The 25,294-nt window shown below is 32.1% G+C and overlaps 4 protein-coding genes across 6 annotated transcripts in view; 1 reads left to right on the plus strand and 3 right to left on the minus strand.

Moving 5' to 3' along the window:
* Nucleotides 1–925: 925 nt before the first annotated feature.
* mRpS29 (mitochondrial ribosomal protein S29) lies at nucleotides 926–2,549 on the minus strand. The gene is made up of 3 exons (XM_962561.5): nucleotides 2,286–2,549; nucleotides 1,281–2,235; nucleotides 926–1,173 (listed from the first exon to the last, which is right to left on the minus strand). The coding sequence occupies exons 2-3, from the start codon at nucleotides 2,231–2,233 to the stop codon at nucleotides 966–968; spliced, it is 1,161 nt and encodes a 386-aa protein (XP_967654.1). The 5' UTR covers nucleotides 2,234–2,235; nucleotides 2,286–2,549; the 3' UTR covers nucleotides 926–965.
* A 2,177-nt stretch (nucleotides 2,550–4,726) lies between these two features.
* On the minus strand, nucleotides 4,727–5,664 carry LOC655927 (peptidyl-prolyl cis-trans isomerase NIMA-interacting 1). Of its 2 annotated transcripts, XM_008193124.3 has the most exons (4): nucleotides 5,507–5,664; nucleotides 5,250–5,453; nucleotides 4,976–5,200; nucleotides 4,727–4,920 (listed from the first exon to the last, which is right to left on the minus strand). In XM_008193124.3, the coding sequence occupies exons 1-3, from the start codon at nucleotides 5,559–5,561 to the stop codon at nucleotides 4,980–4,982; spliced, it is 480 nt and encodes a 159-aa protein (XP_008191346.1). In that variant the 5' UTR covers nucleotides 5,562–5,664; the 3' UTR covers nucleotides 4,727–4,920; nucleotides 4,976–4,979. The 2 variants fall into 2 exon arrangements, with proteins under 2 accessions (XP_008191346.1, XP_967576.1); XM_962483.4 differs by having other exon boundaries at nucleotides 4,727–5,200.
* A 6,615-nt stretch (nucleotides 5,665–12,279) lies between these two features.
* The window catches only part of Evi5 (Ecotropic viral integration site 5), an 80,994-nt gene continuing 67,979 nt past the window's right edge, over nucleotides 12,280–25,294 (plus strand). The window contains exon 1 of the mRNA XM_008193123.3: nucleotides 12,280–12,556. The gene's annotated coding sequence lies outside the window, so the exon portion shown is untranslated. The remainder of the gene's footprint in view (nucleotides 12,557–25,294) is intronic.
* LOC135266699 (piggyBac transposable element-derived protein 4-like) lies at nucleotides 15,538–17,767 on the minus strand. Of its 2 annotated transcripts, XM_064357874.1 has the most exons (3): nucleotides 17,557–17,767; nucleotides 17,200–17,404; nucleotides 15,538–17,141 (listed from the first exon to the last, which is right to left on the minus strand). In XM_064357874.1, exons 2-3 carry the CDS (start codon nucleotides 17,393–17,395, stop codon nucleotides 15,553–15,555), a joined length of 1,785 nt encoding a protein of 594 aa, XP_064213944.1. In that variant the 5' UTR covers nucleotides 17,396–17,404; nucleotides 17,557–17,767; the 3' UTR covers nucleotides 15,538–15,552. The 2 variants fall into 2 exon arrangements, with proteins under 2 accessions (XP_064213944.1, XP_064213942.1); XM_064357872.1 differs by having other exon boundaries at nucleotides 17,200–17,767.

A 25,294-nucleotide genomic window follows, 5' to 3' on the forward strand; every position in this document is an offset into this window, starting at 1 on the left:
ATGTTCAACTTATAAAATTGTGTTTTATTTTTTTATCACGTAGACTTTGAAAAAATTCAAAAAATCAAATAGTGCGTTGTAATGCTTGCAAAAAAGGCTTTCATACGAGGTGTCACTTGACATACCATTACATTTGAAAAAAAAAGTTATAGGAGGCTGTGCATCTCTGACAGCAGATAAACAAAACCATATGCACCAAATAGTAGGCAAGGAAAAATAAAAATTAACCCGTTTCGGAAATTTTCACCAAAATCGGCTAAATCAAAGTTATGAATTTTATTCCAGTTAAAAATTCCACGCTGTATGACGAACGAAACATGACGGATGAGACAAAAAATCCTTTGTAGAAAAATAACATGAGAAAAATTATTCAAAATGGTTTTATTTATTAAAGACATTAACAATATCAAGTTAGACAGTGAAAATTAAAAAATATTACTCTTGTTCTTGAATCTTCTTTAACCAAGTAAAAAATAAGACAGAATTCTTTTCTTTTATAGAAACTTTCAATTTGTGCTTTATTTTTCACTTCGAAAAATTCAAATGCGCTGTGAAATTCTACCATGAACTGAAATGGGACATACCTATCGCCTATGAGACAATGTATGTAAATTTTTAAATCCATTGAATTACTTCAATTTAAATGATTATCTTATCCCATTTTAAATCCACAAAAAAACTCTTTCGTAGCAAAATACATTTTAATATAAACCGAATCGTCTATTTTAAAAGAACCTTTACATACTAAAATTATTTTGAAAATTTTGCTGTCCTCAAATGGCTGAGTAAACGTTTTCTAATTAATGTTGATTTGACCGCAGCCGGTTATTTTATACGATTTTGAAATTATGGTTGTTTTAAAAATACGTTTTTTGTGGTGTTGATTCTCAACGGCAGTAATCGATTTAAAAGCAAGACATCAGTATTACTGTAATTCAATTTTATTTACTCTAATTAAGTTACATTTAAAGCGATATGCATAACTTCATTAATTTATAAGGATTATATGCACTTAGTGACGCCAATTCTTCATCCTGTTGTGGGAAATACCTAACCCACTTCCTTTCTCTGTAATAATCCATACAACTTGTGAGCTCTTTTGGTGAATAAGCGTCAACAAAAACGGGCACAAAAGGGTCCAAATGTTCAAATCCTTCCTTACCCAAGAGATACCTAAATAAAAAAAATTTTGATCAAAATGTCTAAATTAAATGTGTAACTTTAAAATTATTTAATTTTGCCAATATAACTTCAAAATCATGAGCCACTTTGATCCATACCTTGGAAAATGCGACTTGTGATCTTCCTCAGCAATGGCAATTTCATCAACTGTGACAACGATTGCCGCATTATTCCAATCAAATTTGGTCAAACTGAGAAAAGCCTCAGTCAGTGTGATTTTATTTGGCGGAACCACTTCCTTCTTCTCCTTAAAAACACGAGTTTTTGGGTAGAAAAACGCATTGAAACCATCAATTGCCACTAGAGTTTTACAATTTCCAGCTTTAGTCAATTGTTTCAATTCTTCAGCTAGGGCAAGAACACACTCTGATGCATATTTCAGCCGATTAATGCCATGATCAATCAATTCAAGCAAACTAGAATCTTTTGGTGTACTCTCACGTTTACTCCAAACATGCTCCCGAGTCGTTTTAAGCTCAGGGGCGCTCAGCAAATGCTCATTCTGCGACTTAAAGTGCACCAACCACGCAGCCGCGTCCAGATTTAAATCATAAAACCCTTCTCTAGTCTCAGAGCTGCTCAGTTCCTTAGGGTTCCGCATCCAATTGCCCAGCCAAGGGACATGGACCAGCAAAAAACCGGCCTTTTGGGCGTAGTGTAACACATGTGCCATTGTCAAACTCTTGCCACTTCCTTTTTTACCAAATAGGACAAAACGTACGGCGGGTTTTGTGTAATCAAGCCCTTTCAAACAATTTATAATATCGACTGAAGGTTTCCTCACCATTAAACAAGTTTCATTGAAGGTCTTTGTTTGGATTTCGTACGATTTGGGTAAACCCCCGTATAGATATACTTTGCACTCATTTTGGGGGACTCTGTAGTACTGCCCCACATGATCAAGGGTGTGTTTAAGGGGGTCGTTCTCATCGGTACGAAAACTGTGGCTTTTGGGGTCTGACTGTGGTTGGGCGGCTGAAGACAATTGGCAAAAGTGCAAAACGTTTTTGTGGCGTCTCAACAGGGACTTGAACGTGCCGGATTTGATCATTTCTGCAATTAACATAACCTCAAATTTTTGCTTATTAGTTGCTCATTCTTACTAATTTTAGTTTCGTAGCAGATAAGACGGTGAAAAAGTTCGTTTTACTTCAATTGTGTTTCATAAATAAAATTATTTCGAGAGTTGAATGTTTGATTCGAAAGAACAATGTTGAAACATAACCTCACTTTGTGGAATATGAATATGGTTACAGGGGTTACAGGTTTCCCAGCGGGTTGGAAAAGTCCATTAATGACCTTTAAATAAATGAAAAATATTTTTTTACAAAAGGCGTAGATACTAAAAGCCCCTGCATCAACTAAAATTATTTTCAAATATACACAGTGTTTCAGAAATAAATTACAATGCAAAGTTACGTTTGTTAAATGAATTCCCCTATATTTTTTGCATTTTTGGCCGTAGCTGAAAACTGATAATTTTGATCTAATCTTATATTGGTCGATTCTGCTTAGAGTTTTTGAAATAATTTGATTTGTTTGACGAAAACACGTTTTTTTTTCAATCATATTATTACACAAAAACTACCCAGAAAAGTAGGACTTTACCACGTTAAAGGGGAAAGTTTAAACTCAAAAATGTAGTGCTTACGATTATAGGAACGTAAAAAATTTAAGAAGTTTGTTAAAAGTTAAATAACTTGAAAAAGTTAAATGGAACAACGGGTTTTTTGTGTTTGCTTCACAAAAATTATTAAGTTGTCTATCCAAAATCATGAGTTTTCAAATGCTTAAAGTTAATAACTGAAAAGATGTTTAAAGGAATAAAGATATTGAGCTCGAAGTGTCCCATTTCTAATATAAAACTGTAGTTGTTTGTGCTACCGTTTTCGGAATTTTTCATCTTCACGTACAAAGCAAAATATTTGCTACCATGTGAACAATGAATTCATACTTAGAGTAGGCTTTAATACTTTTTTAACTTGGGTACTTACTTGAAAACGGTAATTATCTTAATTAATCAGAATTTCGGCCAGTACCTACTTAATATTATGCATTTTTCCCTCAATTTGCACTAGTTTTTCAATCATAAAGAAAGAAAACCACCTACGCTAATTATAAATTCAAATAACCGCATGGTACTAGTTCATATCGTCAATTGGTCTAAATGATATGTTTTTCCATTTGGGCTCTATTTGTAATTTTTAATTTGTTTTCCCTTAATATTTTGCTGGGAAAATTTGGTGATAGTGTGTTACACTTAGATTTTGTGACTTGTTCCTTGTATTGCTGTAACTTTTGGATTTATTGGATCTAATAATAAATGGTAAGTAATAATATATTGGAAAATTAGAAGCACTAATTTTAGTCTCCCATTAGGTATAATGAAGGTATTCCAAGGAAATGGAGGCGAAACAAATAGAAAACTCAATGGACATCATGTATTATATTTGATAAAAAGTAAGTTTCATCCGGTAAGCAGGACAGTGGCGGAAATGGCTCCTAATTTTTAGGTGGGCACATGGGTGGGCCAACAAAATTTTTTTTGGGCACATAATACCTAATATCAGTAATAAATAATCTAATATTTTTCCCTTAACTTCGCTATATTTTTGGTTCGATTCTTTTGTCACTGAGTTACAAAAAAATGTAGATGGTCTTTGTAATTTAATTCGAAACTAAATCTGATTCAAAATCAATAAGTTTTCTGAATCTTTTTTTCCAAAATAAACGAAAACGATACTTACGTTTTTTTAACAAAATTTTTTCACTTTTTTTACAAAAAAACATGGACCAATCTTTTAACGGTTACTTATTTTTAGAATGTAATTTATGTTTATGCAAAGTTGCAAGTATTCAAAATATCGTAGAGATTTTTTAGGTGGGCACTAATCACTGTTTCATTAATGTTCATAAAATGTTTTTCAGAAACAATTTTCATGTGTTCTAACAAGAAACGGAATAAATATGATTCTAATCCACCTAACTTAATCACCGACTAATTAAAAGTGTTGCAATTTTTTGAAGGGATGAACAAGCTAGAGATCCAATCTTTCAAAATTTGTAATCGAGTTCGTATTGGAATATGTATTGTTGATTGCATTTTACAGGCGCAGGCCTTGTAAAATTACGTGGAAGACCCTGTATTGATTATTATTGAAGCATCGTTTTCTTTGTAGTTACACCATAACGTTTTACAGCAGTTAATGCTGTTTATGATAAACAATCCTCAAAATAAGATGTTTCGACAACGGTGACCAAAAGATATTTACGATACCGATCGGTTCGTCTGAAAGACTACATCCTGGTTTGAAGTAATCTCAATAAAATTTAATGGTGTACAAGCAAAACGTTGCAACAATACTTTTTGTGTAAAAAAATCTGTGTGTATTAGTAGTTTCGAACTATTGTAACTACGCGAAAGGCACTTTGAAAATAAAAGATAGTTATTACCTATTATTGATTTAAATCTTCTCATCCTCACTTGTATTATGCTTGCATCTTAGCAAATGTTTTACTTTTGATTCTGGAATAAAATCCGGGCTAACAGGAGTGCTTAGGGCTCTTTATTGTGCATAAACAAAATAACAAAAGTATCAGGAATAAGTTACCTCATTAATAAGTAAAAAGTACAATATAAAAGAAATTTACACTAAATTTACAGCTCCAATCTCATCGCAATATATATAAATATGAATTTGTTTGGCATAGATGCATCATAAATTACGTTAACAAGACCTGAAAGAACATGAATGAACTTATAATAAATGTAAAAATGGTCTAGAAAGAGTACAAATCTAAACAGTACGCAGAATAATATGCACCCCCGAATCGGTAAAGACAGGTTCTGACAACTCCCCAACCTTGAGCGCAAACGACGCCTCCTCAAAGGGCTTCTGCATGGCCCCCCGTTTGAACGAGCCAAGGTCGCCCCCTCGTTTAGCAGACGAGCAATCCGAGTACTTTGAGGCTAAGTCAGCAAACGAGGCCTTGCCCTGGACGATTTGTTCGCGATACGCTGAAAAAACGTTCAAAAGTGGTGACATTTCTTGGCCAAAAACACTCACATTTGACTAATTCCAAGGCTTCGTCTTTAGTCCTTGTGATGTTCTCCTCTCGCCAAGAGGACGGTCTTCGCGAGTCTTTGTGTTTGACGAGTAAATGTGAGCACTGGACTTGTTCGGGGCCGCTCGAAGACACAGGTTCTGCCGGTTTGTCGGGAACGTCCCATTGGGACTCTTTGGTGTAAACGTTCAGGTAGTAGTGTTGGCCTAAAATACACGTTTTGAGTCAAGGGAGAATGATTAAAACTTAACCGAATTACCGGTTGACCGACTTAACCGCTTTTCCCACCCAGTAGGCAACTGTTCGTCCGCCATTTTCCTAGAATGCGTGTTTATTTATCGGCTAACTTCACTCGAGGCTTTATTTCTGTGAAGACAGCTACACGAGTTAGCTCCTTCAGTTTCCGGAAATACCCGGACACAAACCACTTTCACACCAACAAAATAAGCGATTGTATGGTTGGTTGCCAACACTAAAGACGTTCAATATTGAGAAAAACTGAAAAACACAAACTTCTCTTAAGGCTTCAGGGTACCGAAGCGATTGTTGAGAATTGGTGTACTACAAGTTGCATACTTTTTTAGACCTGTTTTCAGTGACAGCTGTCAATCATCGGATAGGCATCCGACCTTCGCCTCGGGGTGTCTTGTCCCTTCTCATAAAATGCAAATAATGTAAACAAACTGAATTCCACTATCGCCCACGATAGTTTCTCTTATTTCAGAGATTCAAGCAACATACAGTAAAAAAGACGTTTTTTATTTTGTTAAAAAAATTTGATACTAAAGAATAATAAAATACTAGCATAGTTTTGTAAAAAATAATACACCATTACACCATTTATTTATTGGGTTTTATGTTTTAATTAACCGAATTCTGTTCGCTATATTATGTGTCATGTGCATTTCTAATTGGATCACTTGCATTGAAAAAATATAAAATAAAAAAATTAATTGGTGAAACATTATTGTTCTTTCAGAAAACAGTTTAACTTTAAAAAAGTTACTAGGAATATCTCATTAAAATGATGAAAACTTCATTAAACCCGCTTTTTCGTCTGATAATTTTATCCAGGTAATAAATTCTGAAAAATACATTGTTGTAAAAATTTATTCTAACTATACCCAGTAATAATTATAGTACAAATAACGTATCGAGAGATTGTAAGATCCAGTCTTAGGGATATAATTTGTTTACGTTACGCCTTGTAAAATAAATGATACTTTTATAATTATGTATTATTTTAGAATTTAGGAATTATTTCTCGTTTTTTTATTAAATTTATACAATTTTTCTATAACTAGCTTGCGAAGATATAGCTGCGTTACTCTTACATTATATAAATTTTGTGTATTTCTTTAAAATATAACGCATCTTCTGGTGTTGCAACAATAGTCGGTGCAAGGACTAAAAAAATTTTATACGTGGGAGTTAAAAATAAAAATTGTAAAAAATGTATGTATTATAAGAAAAAAAACCAAACGACGCCCCCTCATAAATGTTTTAAAAATTGGAAAAACACTTCAACTTCAATGGAAGCAGCAATTATTTTGGATGGATTTAAAAAATCAGTAGACATGCATAACGTAAGATTTAAAAACCTCATAGGAGATGGTGATAGTAGCGTCTACAAAAAAATTCGTAATGCAAGACCATACGGGCCTAATTATTTTATTAAAAAAATTGAATGCCGAAATCATATACTACGAAATTTTTGTACTAAAATTAGAGAAATCGCTAAAACTCCTCGTTCTGACATAAATATAAAAACTTTTTTGCGCAACAATTATTTGAAATTTAGAACCGCAATTGTTTCAGCGATAAAATACAGAAAAAACGAAAACTGTACTTTCGATCAAAAAGCAGAAAACCTGAAAAATGATATTTTAAATGGACCTGCACATATTTTTGGTAATCATTCAAAGTGCGCTACGTATTTTTGTAAAACAGTTGGTCAAATAACAAATGCAGTTGCATATTCTGACTTTAAAAATAGTTACTTGTTTGAGTTGTTCATGCAGGCATTAAAACGAGTTGCAAATTTATCTTCAAGTCTATTGTATGATGTCGATAATAATTCTGTTGAGTCATTTAATTCAGTGGTTAACAAACTTGTTGGGGGTAAAAGAATAAATTTTTCAGAACGCGGTTCTTATCATGGAAGATGCTTTGCGGCAGTCGTAAATGTAAATAACAAAAACAAATTTGTATTTAAAATTATGGAGAAAATATCAGGGAATAGTGGCATTTACACCACAAAATTTTCAAATCGCTTATTAAAAACCAAAGAACTTCAAGCTACAAAATTAAATAAAAGAAAAATTCGTATTCAAAGTGCAGATTGGGTTGACACCTTGTCGTGGTGAGGGAGCTCAGTAGTTCTATCACAAAACCTGTGCAGAACGAAGCTAAGTACAACCAAAGTTTTAATCATCTTTTTTTATATTTTTTTTAAAACAGGAATAATTTTATTGTTAAAAGTATTCAAAAAAAATAGTGAGCGTGATTACTCGTATTTCAAAATCTCATAAGATACGTTGATAGCAGTGTCTACAAAAAAAAACGTAATGCAAATCTATAGGTACCTAATTATTTTGTTAAAAAAATTAATTCCGAAATCATGTGCTTTAATTTTATACCACTATTAGAGAAATCGCTAAAATTCCTATTTGTGCCGATACATTTCTCTGTCTTGAACAAATGCAATAAAATTATTATCTTGTGGGTCACCCCAATGGTGGTTACCTCCAGCGGTGCGTCCTAAACCCGTCATAAATCTTCTTCCAGCTAGCTACGCATTTGAAGAAGGATGCATTAAAAGTTGCCTACTTACAATTTAATTTTTGCTTTATATCTAACAATTGAGAACAGTTAACAAAAATCTAAAATATCTCAAGTCTGTATTTTTAAATTTCCTATAAAATGGTTTTTTTAAATTCTCAATACAATGCACCGTTATCAAAAATTCGTATCAACTTCATTAACAGACATTTTATTTAATAAAAAAATATCTAGGCATTTATTTCAATCAAAAATGAATCTTCGACCTACATTTACTTATAAAGAAACACTGCAAATGTCAAGAAACTCTTCAAGTCTAAATTTGCGGCTAAAAACAGTAAAAACAGTTTACACGTAAAACGTATGCGCCAGCTCCCAGAGGGTCTAGAGCCTTAAATCCAGTATTTTAAAAGAGGGAAAATTTGTTAAGGTGAAAAATCAATTACTTACTAAAAATTGCCTTTTTTTTTAAAAAAAAGCAGATTAACACCAATAAAAAGAGATTTATTACAAACTTTACTGCGTCCAGAAACCGGTTTTTTTACACAATGCCTTTTTGGCTATTAACACGGCGTTAAAAAAAGACATTTATTACAAAAAAAATTTGTAACAAAGTTGTCGTAACAATACTAAAAAATATAAATTTTCTAGCTCCAAAATTCTTGGTTCAAAATTTGTCGCTGGTATAATATTTATTTTACCAGAATTCTTTTCTTATTCAGAAACTTTCAATTTGTACTTTTATACCTTCAAAACATTCAAATGCGCTGTTGCAAAATTCTACTGTGAACAGAAATGGTATATACAGAGTATTTTTTCCTCTGGTGTCAATACAAACTTACAAACGCCACCGCATATAGGTACAGCCGCCTAAAAAGAAAATGACGCTTCATAAATGAATGTCTACTACTCATAAATCATCTGACATCGTAAAAGAGTTTTGAATGATGTTTCACATTTCGTTTAATGATTTTTAAAATGTTTAAACATTTTTGTTGGAATTTTTAATAAGTAAATTTTAACATCGACTAAAATTTGCTGAATAACAAACATGCTTAACACGGACTCTTATTTCATTTACATTTTAGGTTAAACTTTCATTGCGAATTAAAAATTTAAGTTAACTAAATTTTTACTATTTGTTGGGAGTGCCTTCTAATATGTTTTCTTAAAGTAAAAAGTTTTGTTGCAAAATAAAATAACGTGACATTTAAAAAACAGTTTTGTTTAATTAACTTTTGCCACAACTTTTTTACCGTAGAAATATTTTACAAAAACTCTTAATTCATATTGTTGTCGATATATAATTTTTATTCAAGACTTAGACCACGAAAAGATCAGATTGTAATCGGTTGCCCAAAAAATATTTTAAATCAAAGTAATTATTATTTTTAAAACTTCATTGCTACAAATTATAATCAAAAAGACCGTTCTTACAAAACTTATAGTGCATCAAACTAGATAAAACAAAAAGTATTAATCTAATTTGCATTTCAAATTTCAAGTAAAAACGTTTATACTTCTAATCGTTCGATTATTAATCGCTCAATAGATTTTATTAACATTTTTGTTTATTAAATGTTTGAAAAAATTGGTATAACTAGAATAAAAGTTATCAATGGACATTAGAGTAATTTATTTCTGGAAATACTCTGATTAAAATTTTGACCAATACTGTCAATACCAAAAAGAAGTTTTTCTTTAAATTGACGAATGTTTATTAATTTTCTTAAAACACAAACAAATAATAAAAAACTTAAATTCGTTGCGTCGTTTCGACACTTTAAGAAGTCAAAAAATTGTTGGTTTGTTTGCAAGTTTTATTTATTACTTAGTTAAAGAAAAAAGTTTAATAGAAACCATTATTAAAATTTAATTGGTTGTTAGAAGTTAATAACGAGAATGGTTCATTTACATTTGTTCAATTTGGCCAGTTAATCAGTTAATCACGCATTTAATTGCGAATTAAATTAATGACGCTTCTGTAAACCGGTCCTTAGAGTCGGTTTAGAGAACATTTTAACTGCAATTAAATTTTAATTCTAGATTAATTTGACAGTTGTCAATGCATTTTAAATGGCAAATTAATGTCGGATTACTTTAATACGGAATTAAGTTCTAATTTTACTCTCTGTAACGTAAAACGGCGCTTAATGTCCTATTATAACAAATAAATACAGCAAATCTTATTTCATTTTATTTAGAAAACCATTTCCAATTAATAAATTACTCACGTATACTTAAATTGTCACTGTGTTTTGTATCTCATCACTCTTAACAGTCACTTCAGAAAAAATGCATCCAAATCCCGAAATTCCAAATGATTTTAATAGGTAATGTTAAGTTTCTTTTAAAATACACGATTCGGTTTATCTTTCTAGTGTATTTTGCGATAAAAAAGTTTTTGGGAGAGGAGAATCATTTAAACTGAAGTAATTCATTGCATTATAAAATTTTCATGATTATGCTTTTTAGGCGATAACATAAAATATTGTCCAAAGGGACAATAATAATAAATTCTCCAATTTATTTCATTTATAATCAATCCTTTATTATATTTTTGTTTTTTTTATATAAAATTAGTATAAATGTCAATATTTCACTCCAGTCATATGAATCGATGGGTAGTAATTTGACAACTTCAAAGTTTTTCAGGTAAAAACAGTTACCTCAGTTATCTCTGCATTTGTGGACGTTGCAGTAAGTTATATTTCTTAATATTGGTGCGATAACAATTTTGTTATGCAATTTTTTGTAATAAATGTCTTTTTGTTGCTGTATCAATGGCCAAAAGGGCATTGTGTGACAAAACCGATTTCGGGGTTAAATGAAGTAAAAGAGTTAGGATAATGCATTTTTGAAGCTATATAGACAAGTTTATGTTTTTTAATATTGTTTCGACAATAATTCTGTTATGCAAGTTTTTGTAATATGCGTTTTTTTATCGTTGTATTAATGACAGTGGCGGATCTAGCTCCTAATTTTTGGGTGGGCACATAGGTGGGCCATCAAAATTTTTATTGGGCACATAACACCTAATATCAGTAATATATAAATAATCTAATATTTTTCCCTTAACGACACTGTCCAGACTTCAGTTAATTTTGCATGTTGCTAAACTAATAAACTGATTAAAAAATGATATACTAAATTATAAAAAAAAATTTACAGCCGCATGAAAAATAATATCAAATACGTTTTCTATGAAACTTTTTATTTTATCGTTTAGAGTTGTACCAGTTTCGTATTTTCCAGCAACAATTTTCTCGCTTAGAGACGATTAATCTCAAAATGCGTACTTACAGCCCTAACTTTTTTTGAGCAGTTTAGTTTTTGACTCAACATTTTAATATATTTGTACCTACAGATTGAACCTCATTCGCTTATAATACTATACTATAATCAGTTTGTAGATGTATTTAAAACTAGTAAATTGCTATATAATATATAATATATAATAACTTAGATTAGATTACAATTACTCACAATTTAACAAAATTTTTCTATTTTGATTAGAAGAATTAAATTTAACGTTCTCAGAGTTTATAAAGACTTTTGATTCGATTCTACACTTTACTAAGAGCCAAACCAAAAATTAAGTCTTTCGTTTGTCACTGAGTTGATGTCGATGGTCTTCGTAATTTAATTCGAATCTAAATCTGATTCAAAATCCTTTTTATTGAAACCAATAAGTTTTCTGAATCAGAGGGCGTTTTTTCAAAAATAAAGAAACTAAATTTTCGGTTTTTTAACATAATTTTTTTACCTTTTTTTTTACAAAAAACATGAACCAATCTTTTAACTGTTACTTATTTTTATAAATGTTCTTTATGTTTATGCAAATTTCTGATAATATATTTTTTACCAATAACAAAATTTTCCCTTTTTCAAAATTTCATATTTGAAAGGGCGTTTTGTGTTTTTTCAGTTTTTTAATTTATTCTACGTCTATAAAGTGGTTAACAAAATATATAAAATTGCTTATTTTGCTAGTGTGAAGTTGGCTTCGTGTTCGGGCATTTTCGGAAATTGAAGGAGCTAGGTTGTGGAGCTGTCTTCACGCGATTGTTCATCGTCGGGTCGCAACGCTCACTTATCGCCCAGCATCGGGTTTTGGTGGCTTTTGATTGGTCGGTTTTGTTGCTTGTTGGAAAATGCACCAATCAGAAGCGTCGCTTGTCCACAGCCACGTGTAAATGATCGTTTTTAATACATGTGAGGTTAGCTGCATACAATTTTGTAATCAGCTGGGCGGTGACAGTTCGATTTTGGACATTTGCGTGGTTAGGTATCGACGCGTGCGACGCTAGACACGTCAAATACGGCGATTGCTGTTTTTATTTATCTCTTCGTTTTTAATTTATTTGGAAAGATTTAATTTTGTGTGAGAACTGGGAGATTGTTCATGTGACGATATTGTAAAGTTTGATTTTATTTGTTTCGAATTCGTCAAGTGGTTGTTGGTGAAAGTGTGGGTGTTCTTTTATGGTAAACAAAAACATATTCTAGGGTTTTCGGATCATTTTAGGTGAGTTTGCGATTTTTAATTAAGGTTTGTTGGGTTTTTGTGTGTCGGGTAATTGCCCTCGATTAAATGTAGGTCATTAAGTTATTAAATAATATTCAATTGCTGAAATAACACAATTCGGTTGAACGGTTTTTTATTATCAGTGAAGAGGCGGTTAAAATTAAGAAATTTTAAATAACGCCGTTTCGTGTAAATAACTATTGTAATGGGTATGAAAAGAAAACACCTGTTGAAAAGGAGACAGGTGAAGTAAGACCTGCGTTACCTGCCTGAGTGAGTCATCGTCAGTTTGCCGATATCTTCCCAAATTCCTGAATTACAAATGGGTCAACGTTATTTTTGCTACCTTATCTGAATGTAGTAATTTTTCAAATCTAACTCCTACCTATTTGCCAATTTTTAATTTGAAATTTTTGATCAGATTAAGATTATTATCGGTTTATCAAATGTTTGTACAGCTTGTTGGTAAAAAGGTAAAAAATAAAATTACTTTACTTGTAACTTGTGATAAAATATCTACCACGCGTTCAATTAAATCACTCATCAAAATGGCTTGTAACTCTGAAATTCAGTTGGCAACTGTGTGGAGGCAGAAGATATGAAAAAAGCACAGGTCTCTTTGATTACTATTTAACAAATAAAACTGAAAGAGTAATCTAACAAATTTACTTTATTCATGGTTTTGTTGTTATTTTTGTACAGAATGTCAAAATCTCAATTTTTTATAAACTGGAAATATGAATAAATAAATACTATGAGATCGAAAATGTACTGAATTAGAGCAAGCCTTGAAAGTTAAGTGTGTAACTTTTCTCGAGTCCTTTTGGAAGAACTTCCGCTAAGCTTTTTGGTACCACAATTTATTCTTCATTAATTGTTTTTATAAAATTTTGTAAAATCGGGATATTACTTCCGAAATTCTGCTAAGCATGCACCAATTGAATATTTCCATTCTCCGTTTATTTTGTTTTCGTGGTAAATACCATTTGGTAAACATTTTGGTTAAGCAAGAAAATAATTTTTGAAAAATTATTTTTAAATTCTGATCTGTCAATTTTTGACATGTGGTCAAAATTCCACAGGCACAGGCTACTCTAATTCAGTTCATTTTCGATCTCATGTTATAAATTTTCCACTTGCTAAGAATTTCTAGATAACAAAATTACTTTAGGCATAAATGATGTTATAATTTTCTGACCATCCATACAGAAATTAATTTTTGAAAAATTGTTTTTGAATTCTGATCTGTCAGTTTTTGACATGTTAAAATTCCACAGGTCTGCTCTTATTCAGTTCATTTTCGACCTTATGTTACAAAATTTCCACTTACTAGGAATCTCTGCATAGTCGTCTGTGAATTTCTCATGTAAAATCAGAAATGCCGCTTTATAGAATTAATGACAAGCATTTAGACAATGTTACCATTCTCCATTTATTAAGTCTTTAACAATAAAAGTGCTTTCTTGCAAAGTGTAACAGTTTAGTTGCATTTTAACCAAATTTTTTAAATAAATTAATTGACAATTTGTGAATTTCACAACTGAGAGTTTTGACATTTATTGACAGAGAATTCAATTGAGCAGAGCGGCACAAATTTTTTAGATGTAAACCAATTTCAAATTAAATAGATGAGAATCATTTAAAAACACATTGTACTTTAGGCACGTGTATGATGTTATAGCTTTCTGATGACTGTCTATAATAGCCTAACGTAGACATCAAACACTTTTAATAAAAAAATATTAAAAAAACAGTTGTGGACAAAAAAGTAGAACAAGTCTGGTAGCAGATTTTTGATTAAATTTTGTTGATTGTTGATTAAAACGGACTTTGACTTTAATTTGACACTACTTATCAAAAAATAGAAATCTTGGGTCTGGTCGAAGAAAGGTTTCTCATCAAGAGCAAGACGAATTTCCTCAGATATTTAATTTTGAATTTTTAATCCTGTGAATCAGGATTAGAATCACGATCGCTCAAAGATCTTGTTACACTAGTCAAATAAAAATTGTCCCATTTTATTTTGTCCACAACTCTATGTCGGATTTTCAAAATTCATTGCGTCAATCATTGTGTTCACTACTTCAGTTTATTTTATGAAATGGACATCTTTTCTTGATTTTTTCTGTACTGCACTTTACCATTTGTAAATAAAATGAAGAAAAAAATCTACTGTTAATGATAATCAAATTGTACCCTGGTTGATAAAATATTTAAAATACCAAACGCATATAAATAAAATAAATGAAAATAAATCAAGATCTACCTCTTCACAAGTGAGATGTGTGCATAGTGAAACCATGAAACATTTTGTGAAGATATGACGGTATATGCCATTATTATGGCAAATTATGAAAACTTAATGTTTTTTTGATACAGCAAAATAATGGATATTGAGATAATTGAGAAGAATTTGTGATAGTAAATTTGAATGATTAATGATCATAGAGTTTTTATGTTTGCAGGTATCCCATAACATAATCGTTTTTGTTTTACCTATTTACTGTTATTTAATTATTGGTGTGAAATTATGTACACCTTCAAATTTGATGTTAACAAAGGTTGTTGTCGAGGTCGACGTCTTTATTGTTGTTCGTTACGGTTGTAGGCTTCTGTAAATTTGTGGGTGTACGTTTTTTTGCTATACAATATAGGTTTCATTGTGGAGTGCATACATTTCTTGTTACTTCTTCGCTTCTGCTTTACACAAGTTTTGCCCACACAACTGATCAAGTAAAAAAACAGCTTCAAACTAACAAAATTCTATACAATTTCTTTTGAAAGTTTTATTAACCCTTTAAAGCACACATTTCCAGAAAGTGAGGTATGAACATTTTTAATAGCATTTTTCTTTAGTTGTTAGATAGCAAAAAACAGTGCTTGCCAAAAAAAATTTTTTTTTCAAAATTTTGAATTTTTTTGAGGGGTGGTTTACCGTAAAAACCACTATGCAACGAAAAGGAAATTAATTAATTAGCAAAAAATCTAAATATTATTTATTTTGTATGAAATCCAAGAAAACAGTTCCTGTTATCAGAGAGGCATAGGGCAACTTTGCATACGGAGCAAGCCCATTTTGTCCTATGAACTTCTGCTACTGTGGAACAATGTCCACATCTTCGAGATGTTGTTCTGACAGGCAAATGTTCCGACTTGTTGTATCTTACTTCTTGTGAGACGTAAGTTTTAAAATGGTGAACAGGGGTTGATGATTTACGTCCAACTTTTTCTCTCTGTGGAATGCCGATAAGAGATATTGCAATAGCAAGGCGCAATTGCTTGAGTGTAAGCTTTTTTCCTTCCGTAAGTTGTGAGTAGATGATAAATGTATTTACCACCGTCGTGTCCAACATGTGGAAAAATATACGGTGCCACCATTTGCGCGACTTTCTATCAATACAATATATTGTTTTTAACATGTCTGCTTTGTCCACACAACCCATGTGTTTGTTGTAGTCCTGAACAACTGCTGGACAAGCGATTTGTTTCGTTGAACCGTCGTGTTCTTTTCTCCTCACTGAAGTTTCTGTCAATGGACTGTGCATGTTTGAAAGAAAATGTATTCCTTTTCTGTCTTTCCATTTTGTAGCCGTTATACCAGTACGTGTTGATCTCCAAGCAAAATTGCCACGAATCATTTCTTTGTCAGTTGGAAAATCTTTTGGAAAATTCTTTCTATTTGGTCTGGTAGTAGCAGCTGCATTGATTTTATTTTGTTGGAGATAAATAAGTAGTTCTACTGAACTGAAAAAATTATCGAAATATACTGAGTAATTTTTGCCAACTAAGTCTATTGTCAATTCTTTGACTACTCGAAGTCCAAGATTTTTTTCTACGATATCTTTTCTTTTTCCTTCGTAAATTTGAAATTGTACAACGTAACCATAACTATCTGCACGTACCCACACCTTATAACCTCGCTTAGTGGGTTTATCGGGCATATATTGTTTGAGACAGCTTCTGCCCTTGAACGGAATCATCGATTCATCTATTGCCTGAAATTCACTTGGAGCGTAGCAGGTTTTGTACGTCTCTGTTAACTTTTCTAACAGGGGTCTGACTTTGTATAATTTATCGTAATTTGGAGAGTCTCTGGTTGGCATTTTAGAATTGTCATTTATATGCAAGTTTGAAAGAAGCCAACCAAATCTGTTCACAGACATAGTAGATGCTATGTAAGAATCTCTAAGTTCCAATGACGACGACCAGTAATCCCGATAAGAGGGTAATTTTTTTATTCCCATAAGGATATTAACTCCTAAGAACTTTTTTATTTCTTCCTTGTTTGTAGGATTAGTAATTATGCCACCATTATTCTGCGTGTTATAAAGATTAGTTTCATAAACCAGTGTATCTATAAGTTCCTCAGTAAATAGTGACAGAAATACATCAATAGGTTCTTCTGCTTCTATGTTTGGACCTGTATGTTCCCTAAACTCATTTTTTCTTGCTATGTTTGGATAATCATCAGACCAAGTAATTCCTTTCCTGTAAAGTCTAACAGCAATGGGAGTATCGTCGTCAGAAACGTCGTGATCATCATTCTGAGACTGGTTGTCATCATTTTCTTCAATGCCATTAATGTCTAATCAGTAATCATCATTTGGCTTAGTATACAAAAAATCAGAGCAATATAAACTCACCTGGAACATGTTCTTCTGGTTGCAAAATGTTATCTACACGCTGTAATACATTGTCTGTACCAATTACATACGTGCCTTCAATATCTTCATCCACGTCATCTTCTTCTTCATCAATAGACTCTGGGTCGGATGGTATTTCATCTAGAACGTCAACAAGTCTTTGAAGACGAGCTTGCTCTTCCTCAAAGAAAGGCATTACTCATGTCTGTAAAAAATAAAACATTTACTGCATAGTGGTATCACTGTACAACCACCTGCATATTACTATTTACCTCAAAATGTAAACAAAAATTGAACATGCGCCTGTCGTTACAACAAGTAAAATATTTATAGCAACAATTTACAGAATTTACTTACCCTTATTTAACTGTGAATAAACGATAATAATAATAAAATGAGTCACTATCACGACACTGATACAGCAGGAGCAAGTCCCAATACAAACATCGACACAACTTTAATTTCGAGGTTGAAAAAAGTATAAGTTAGGCAATTTCTAAAACAGGCATCTTAGTACGCATGCCTTATGTGGTTTCAGCGAGATACCAGAATGCTGAATAGGAGTAAAATAAATTTAAAAAGGTGGTTTTACTGAGTAACCACTGTGCTTCAAAGGGTTAAAACATACTTATTACTAATAATCTGTAATTAATTTATAATATCCACTATGGTCTACTTTCTACCAAATTTCTTGTCGGTTACAATAGCAGGGTAAAGAAGAGATATTCCTCTAATAAAATCTAATTTAAAATTTGAAAATGAAAAGAAAACAATCTGAATTTTTCTTTTCAAACATTTTCACGTCATTACTCTTTTCACAAGTGAGGACTGTTCTGCAAATGAAATTTCTCACAGTCTGCGGACTTTAATTTGAATCAATGAATTCTCTATTGCAGCACGGAAATTGCTACACCAATAGGTGCGGATTTCATGCACATAGTAATTACTCTTGAGCAAACGTTAGTTGTTATGTACAGTTCGTACGTCCATTATTTATAGCAGGATTAGTTAAATTTAGTTATTTATCTTTAGTTAAACTGTGTACTGAGCAAGTATATCCACAGTGTTAGCGAAGATTCATGTGTGATTTTAATACACCCACATATCATACGGTGAATTATTATATTAATTATGGAGAATTTTTTTTAATTACAGGAATTAATGTGAATTATGTTTCTGAATAAGCAGTTGGCTTTTTTAAAAATTTTATTTCAAGTAATTACAAGCGCGGTGAGACATAGAGTGTCTCCCCTCTACAATTTAGCATATATTTATAATATAAAAAATGTTTACTAAGCATTAAGCACTAAGGGGATATTTTGCACATATAATTCCTCCCCTCTTAGCCCGAAACTCCGGAGAGGAACTAAAATTTGGCATCGCGGGGTAGTTCTACTGGCTCAGGGGCTTCTTCCGTTTGGTTTCTTCGCCGAAATGCTATCTTCTGCATCATAAACCAGATGGCTAAGGCTAGAAATACAAAATACAATATAGCAGTTCCGGTTAGGTGCCAAATATTTTTGCTATCTTCGTAGGGGTACATCTGAAGTCGAGGCAGGTTGTTAGTTAAACTTGTAACTTGAAGGGTCCTCAAGGTTAGCTTGGGAATCTTCACATTATTTCTTGCGGGAAGTCTGAAGTCTTCTAGGATTATGGGTTTTCCTTCAGTTGTGTCATTAAAAATCAGAAGTTGATCATTGACGTATTTTTGACAGTTTAGTTGATTTTCGAAGAGAAAGACACCTTGGATTTGGTGTTGTGCCAAAACATTGGAGCAAGAAGTTTTGATGGAAACTGGTACCGGAAAAATGCCTAGATACTGATTAATTTCGGGAACGAATTCGAGAGTTTGGAGCCTGTTGAGCTGGATTGGAAGACATTTTTCGAACGTGTTTTTAAATAGGATTTCCATTTGACAAGAAATATTAACATAGGTCCTTAATTCATTTTTACAGAAGTATTCCTTTTGGATTTTGTCACAGATGTCTGTTAACGGCCACAAATAGGACTCGCCTTTTAAAACATATTTTGCAGATGGTATGATTGTTTGAAATTTCTGGTCTGGAAGAGGTATTAAGTAAAATAATTCTAATTCACGTGTTTCGTACAAAGGAAAAGAAAGAAAATAAATTATTTCTAATTCTTTAATGACACATTTGGTTGACAAAATTCTTTTATAATTTTGAATGTTTTCAGATTTTACAGGAAATGGTAAATGATTTTTATAAATAGATTCGATTTTCAAAAGTTCTTTGAAAAGTTCTTCATTTGTTATTATGCTTGGGTGAACAGTTTGTAATTTACAAAATGCCAATGAATTTTCAATATCTTGAGCAATATTCAAAATTACATTGAATAAATGACTAAGCTGGTTCAAGGTGTCTTTGATAAATAAAGTGTTTATTTGATTTCTTGTGACGTTTTGGAATTTTGATGTTAACGAGTACAATGCTCTCTCGTTATGTTCGATATCCTTTATAGTTTTTTCGAATTTATTAATTATTTCTTGATTAATTGAATATTGATTAGTCAGTTGATGTGCGATGTTATTTTGATTTTGTTTTATTGTGTTAATGACACTAGTTATTCTTTCATTATCTTCGGAGTCCATATTTCCTGTAATAGTTTTTATGATTGATCCTAATATGTTAACTAATCCTCTTTTTGCTCGTTTATTTTGGAAAAATGGGTAAAGTTTTTCGTCTACAAGATTAATGTTATAATGAATAATTTTTAAATAATTTTGAATTCCTTTTTGAGTTTCAGTTTCATTAGCCGTTGAGTTTTTCACGATTTCTAAGTAGGTTTGCAATTTATTATATTCTGTTAAAAGACCGGAAATATCAAAATAGTGGATCATGTGATGGGAAGAAGATTGAAGCCTTGCTTTACCTAAATTTATGGGAAGGATGCCAGGGTTATTTGTAATGTTTCGGTCTGACGAAACGGTAACCATTAGCCAGGTTACGAAGATGTACCTGCAATGGAATTTCCTTGTTTAGTTGGTCGTTTAACATTATCCATATGGAGTTTATTAAATTTTCTGCCGGTTTTTGATTTATTGATTTTAGGTTTTATCGTTTTACGGTCACGATTTGTCTCTAAAATTTCTTCTTTCTTATATCGGTTTCGAACTTTTGATCTAAAATTACTTTTTACGAAGACTGTGTCAGGTAATTTAGTTGGTATGTTTTCCCTATTTTCATTTAATTTGGTTATTAATTTTTCTTTGTTTTCTGTTAGTCGTTTGTTAATTTCTTTAAAAATGATTTGCAGTTTTTCTTTATGAGACTGTAAATGGTTGTTTAAAATTACATATTCTAAATTAATATCTCCAATTTCTTGTTCATTGTTCAAATTCAAAACATTGAAAGGGGTTAGTTTTGTGGTACTGTGGATGGAATTATTATAGGCAATTGTGGCATATAAAATTTTTGTTGAGATTGGGTCTTTAGAAAATTCAGGACGATTGTTGAGTAAATTTAGATGTTCTAAAAATGTTGAATGGAAACGCTCTATAAGTCCATTACTTGCTGGGTGATGAGGGCTACAGAAATGGACATCAATTTTGTGAAGTCGGAAAAATTCTGTTACAACACCGTTATCGAATTCTGATCCATTATCAGTTATAATCAAACTGGGGACAGAATGATGACTAAAGAAAATCAGTAATTTTTTCATTATTTCTATTGCTTGCATGTTTTCGAGTAGATATACTTGAGCATATTTACTGAAAGCATCAATGATTGTTAAAAACTTGTGGGATTGGTATTTTAATACGTCTATATGAACAATCTCGAATGGTTTGGTCGGTGTCGGAGTCAAATTGAATTTTAGCTTCAATGGTTTGCGGTCGTATTTTACAGCTTTACATATTTCACATTTGTTGATAAAATTTTGAATAGCTTTTTGCATGTTAGGCCAATAGTAACGTGATGAAATTTTCTGTAGGGTTTCATTAATGCCACGATGATTAGATTTACCGTAATGGTAGTTTTGAATTATAGCAATTTGTTCTTCGGGGGATTCGACGTCTTCTAAAATTTTAAGGTGCCTTTTAAATAATATTGATTCATTGAAATGTTCTCTTAAAATGTTTCCGGTTGTTTCATAAAGTTCGTCCGATGCGAAGTGACATGCATATGATACTTGGGGTATAACATAATTTTTTATAAAGTTTAGGATATTATTTTTCGAATCATTGCGTGAAATTTGGACTGTTATTCTTTGTTTTGAATTTTCAAATAATTTGATTACTACTGGATCTGAAGGATTGTTTGTAACGGAAATGAATTGAATTTGATTTTTGCCAAAATTTAACGGGTCTTCGGAAATAGGTATCAAACAGACGGGGTTTTCTTTGTTAGTATGAATTGTAATGTTATCGTCGTTCTCATCGATATTTTGGTCTAAATCTTTATCGGGTTCTACGCGGGTAGAACTTATGTCATCTTCTTTATTAATGAGTTCTTGATTAAATTTTTTTATATATTCGAATATTGGTTTATCCGAATAATCTGTTTCTGGTTCAGAATTGTCTGGGGTTGTAGCCATGTTTAAATTTGGAGGTCGCGATAAAGCGTCGGCGTTACTATTTAATTTTCCTTTTTTATAGTGGATTTCGTAATCAAATTCTTCAAGACGTAAACGCCATCTGACTAATTTAGAGTTAGGCTCTTTAAGCGAAAAAAGCCATTTTAGTGGTTGATGATCGGTGACTATTTTAAATTTTCGTCCATACAAATAAGGGCGAAAATATTTGGTTGCCCAAACAATGGCAAGCAGCTCCTTTTCGATCGTGGAGTAGTTAATTTCATGTTCGTTCAGGGTTCGCGAGGCGAATGCGACAGGTAAATCGCTACCGATGGTTCCTTGTGAGAGAACAGCACCAATGGCGTAATTACTTGCATCAGTCGTCAAAATAAATTGTTTGTCAAAATCTGGGTATTGTAAGATAGGATCATTGGTTAAAAGGTTTTTGCAAAATTCAAAACAATTTTTGTAATCAGTTTCATTTGGGTCAATTTTATGGTCTTTCTTTAGTCGAATAGTTAATGGTTTTGTAATTTTTGCGAAATTTTTAATGAATTTTCGGTAGTATCCAATTAAACCAAGAAAACCTTTGAGTTGTTTCGGTGTTGTTGGAATACTATAGTCTAAAATAGCTTTAATTTTGTCTGGATTTGGTTTTATACCTTCCGGGGTAATGACGTGTCCTAAATAATTTACTTCTTTTTTTAAAAATTCGCTTTTATCCAATTGTATCTTAAAGTTAAATTTGCGTAGTCGGTCAAAAACAGCTGTTAATTTTTGAATATGTTCTTGTAAAGATGTCGAGAAAACGATTATGTCGTCTAAATACACAATGCAACAGTTATTTACGATACCGCGTAATACATTGTCCATCACACGTTGGAATGTTGATGGGGCGTTTTTCAAGCCGAAGGGCATTCTGACGAATTCGTAATGCCCATTTTCTATCGTAAATGCAGTTTTTTGGACATCGTTCGGGTCTACTTCTATTTGGTGGAAACCGGAAGCAAGATCGATTGTGCTAAAGTATTGACTACGACCCAGCTTATCGAGTATGTCATTGATATTTGGTAAGGGGTAACGATCTTCGACTGTTTGTTCGTTAAGTTTTCGATAGTCGATGACTATTCTCCATTTGCGTTGCCCGGAAGCGTCTAATTTTTTGGGTACTATCCAAATTGGAGAGGACCATGGCGAATCAGAAGGTCGGATTATGCCTTGTTTTAGCATTTTAGATATTTGATTTTGTACCTCCGTTTTGTGAATGTGGGGGTAACGATATGTTTTAGTGTGTATGGGAGTCTCGTCCTTCAAATTAATTTTGTGTTTCACTGCATTTGTAAATGTTAGGTTGTCAGAATCAAAATAAAAAATGTCTGAATACGATTTCAGCAACTTTACTAAATTTTGACGCTCTTCTTTGTTACAGTGGTCTAATCTTACTTTGGAAAAATCAAAATTTTGTGCTTGAGGTTCAAGGTTGTTTAAATTTGGTATATCAAATTGGTCGTGTGGAATCACTTCAAATGGATGAGAGATGTCGACTTTTGTATGTTTGTTAGTAGGGTTTATTAACGACGTTAAAGCGAAATTATTTTCGACTTTGATAAGACTTTCGTGAATTTCTAGGTCTGAAAATGTATGTTTTGGTAAAAGGGCAGTTCCATTTTTAACGTTTGCAATCTTAATTTTTATTACTTGTTCGGAATTTGGCAGGACTTCGATATGATTATTGTAATCACATAATTTTTTAAAGTTTATATCGATTTGGGTATTGGGAAGAAAGAGTTTACCCAAGTTAAGGTCAATGTTTGCTTGGAGTTGTTTTAAATTATCAATGCCAAGTAAACAATCGAAATATTTGTGAAATTTGAATATATGGAACTTAACGATTTTAGTTTTACTTTTAAAAATTTTGGGACAGGGTATGGAAACGCTAAATTGTTCTTTTGTACAACCGTGCGCTGTAGAAATAATAAACGGGTCATTTTTTATTAATTTAGCAAAGTGAAGTTTTGCTTTTTCTGGATTTATAAACGATTTCGTGGAACCAGTGTCGATTAAGCATTTTAATTTACAGTTTGGAAAGGGTATAACGATATAAGGCAATTGTGAAGGGTTGTCGTCAATATTTAATAATTCAACATGTCCGAGGCTGCTTCTTCTAAAAAAGGTTCTGAATATTGTTCAAAATTTGGTTCAAAAAATGAGGTTGATGCGCCGTTATTTGTTTCATTATTATCATCAGGACATTCTTGAATTTCAGATTGGTCATTTACTTCATTTTCGTTGTTGTGCAATTCTTCCGCGTACCAATTTTGCTGGGGTTGTCGAAAATTATAATTTGGTTTATTTGGAACTGTGTATCTGGTACTTATACTCATTGGAACTGGTTTGTCTAAATGAGTTTGTCGTGGTTTAAATACGTTAGATTGATTTCGGTTTTGATTGAAATTTTGCTGACGGTTAAAATTTTGGTGTGGTTGAGGTAAGGGTTTGTACACCATTGGGTTTGGTCTGTTGTGATTAGTTTGGGGTTTTGTAAATTTGGTCTTGTCATTTATGTTGAAATCATTGGTCAAAATTCGTAAAGCGTCGCCCAAACTTGCCGGTTGTCTAGTGGATAAATAATCTCCTAAGGGGTTGTTTAAATGTTTTAGAAAAACTCTTAGGGCCAAATGATTCGAATTTTGAATTAATGCATCTCTGGCAGTAACGACTACTTGGGTCGAGATATAGCTGATTTGCAGATTCAAGTTTTCTTGAATTCTTGTGAAAAATTCTAGTGGTTTCAGGTTGCCTTGTCGCAAATTACACAATTCGATGGTTAACGTCTGTAAGTCACGTTTGTCCGCGTATGTTGCTAATAACGCAGTTTTGAGGTCGTTCCAGTTTTTAATTTGATACGAAGCTATGTGAGCAGCAGCTTCACCTTTTATTTTATTTTTTATCGATTTTATTAATAAGGTATTTTGAAAATCATTTGCATCTTGTACATTGTAAAACTTATTAATTAACTGTTCACTTGTAGCAATGAACTCGCTTAATAAAGCTTGATTTCCGGTAAATTCCGGCAAAATCTGTAAATATTCAAATTTAAATAATTGTTGATTTTCTGGCATTTTTAATTTTTATTTTTCTTAATACTCAAAAATTTCAAACAATTAATTTTTCGGTTTTCGCCCGAATTTGATAAGATTGATGCAATTTTTCGAGTCCGAATTTGTTGCAAAATGACATCTACGACTCACCAACTGTACTCCATCTGCCAACGTTGTCTTCAGGTTTTTTCGATAGGCGTCAAAGCGTTGAAACGCACCGTCTTTTGATTGGAAGTCCGTGGAGTTGTCCAGGTCCAGCGGCCACTAGGTGAAAGTCCTCGCGCACTTGTTGGGTTCACAATTTTTCGGTGAAAGTCCACAACTTAGATTTTTGGAGGTTCACTTTTTTGGGCACAAGACGTTTCGCCTATCCTACTGACTGCGCCAATTATGTTTCTGAATAAGCAGTTGGCTTTTTTAAAAATTTTATTTCAAGTAATTACAAGCGCGGTGAGACATAG

This window comes from Tribolium castaneum, chromosome 1 (genome assembly GCF_031307605.1).
Source record: "Tribolium castaneum strain GA2 chromosome 1, icTriCast1.1, whole genome shotgun sequence".
In the NCBI taxonomy this organism is placed as follows: Eukaryota; Metazoa; Arthropoda; class Insecta; order Coleoptera; family Tenebrionidae; genus Tribolium; species Tribolium castaneum.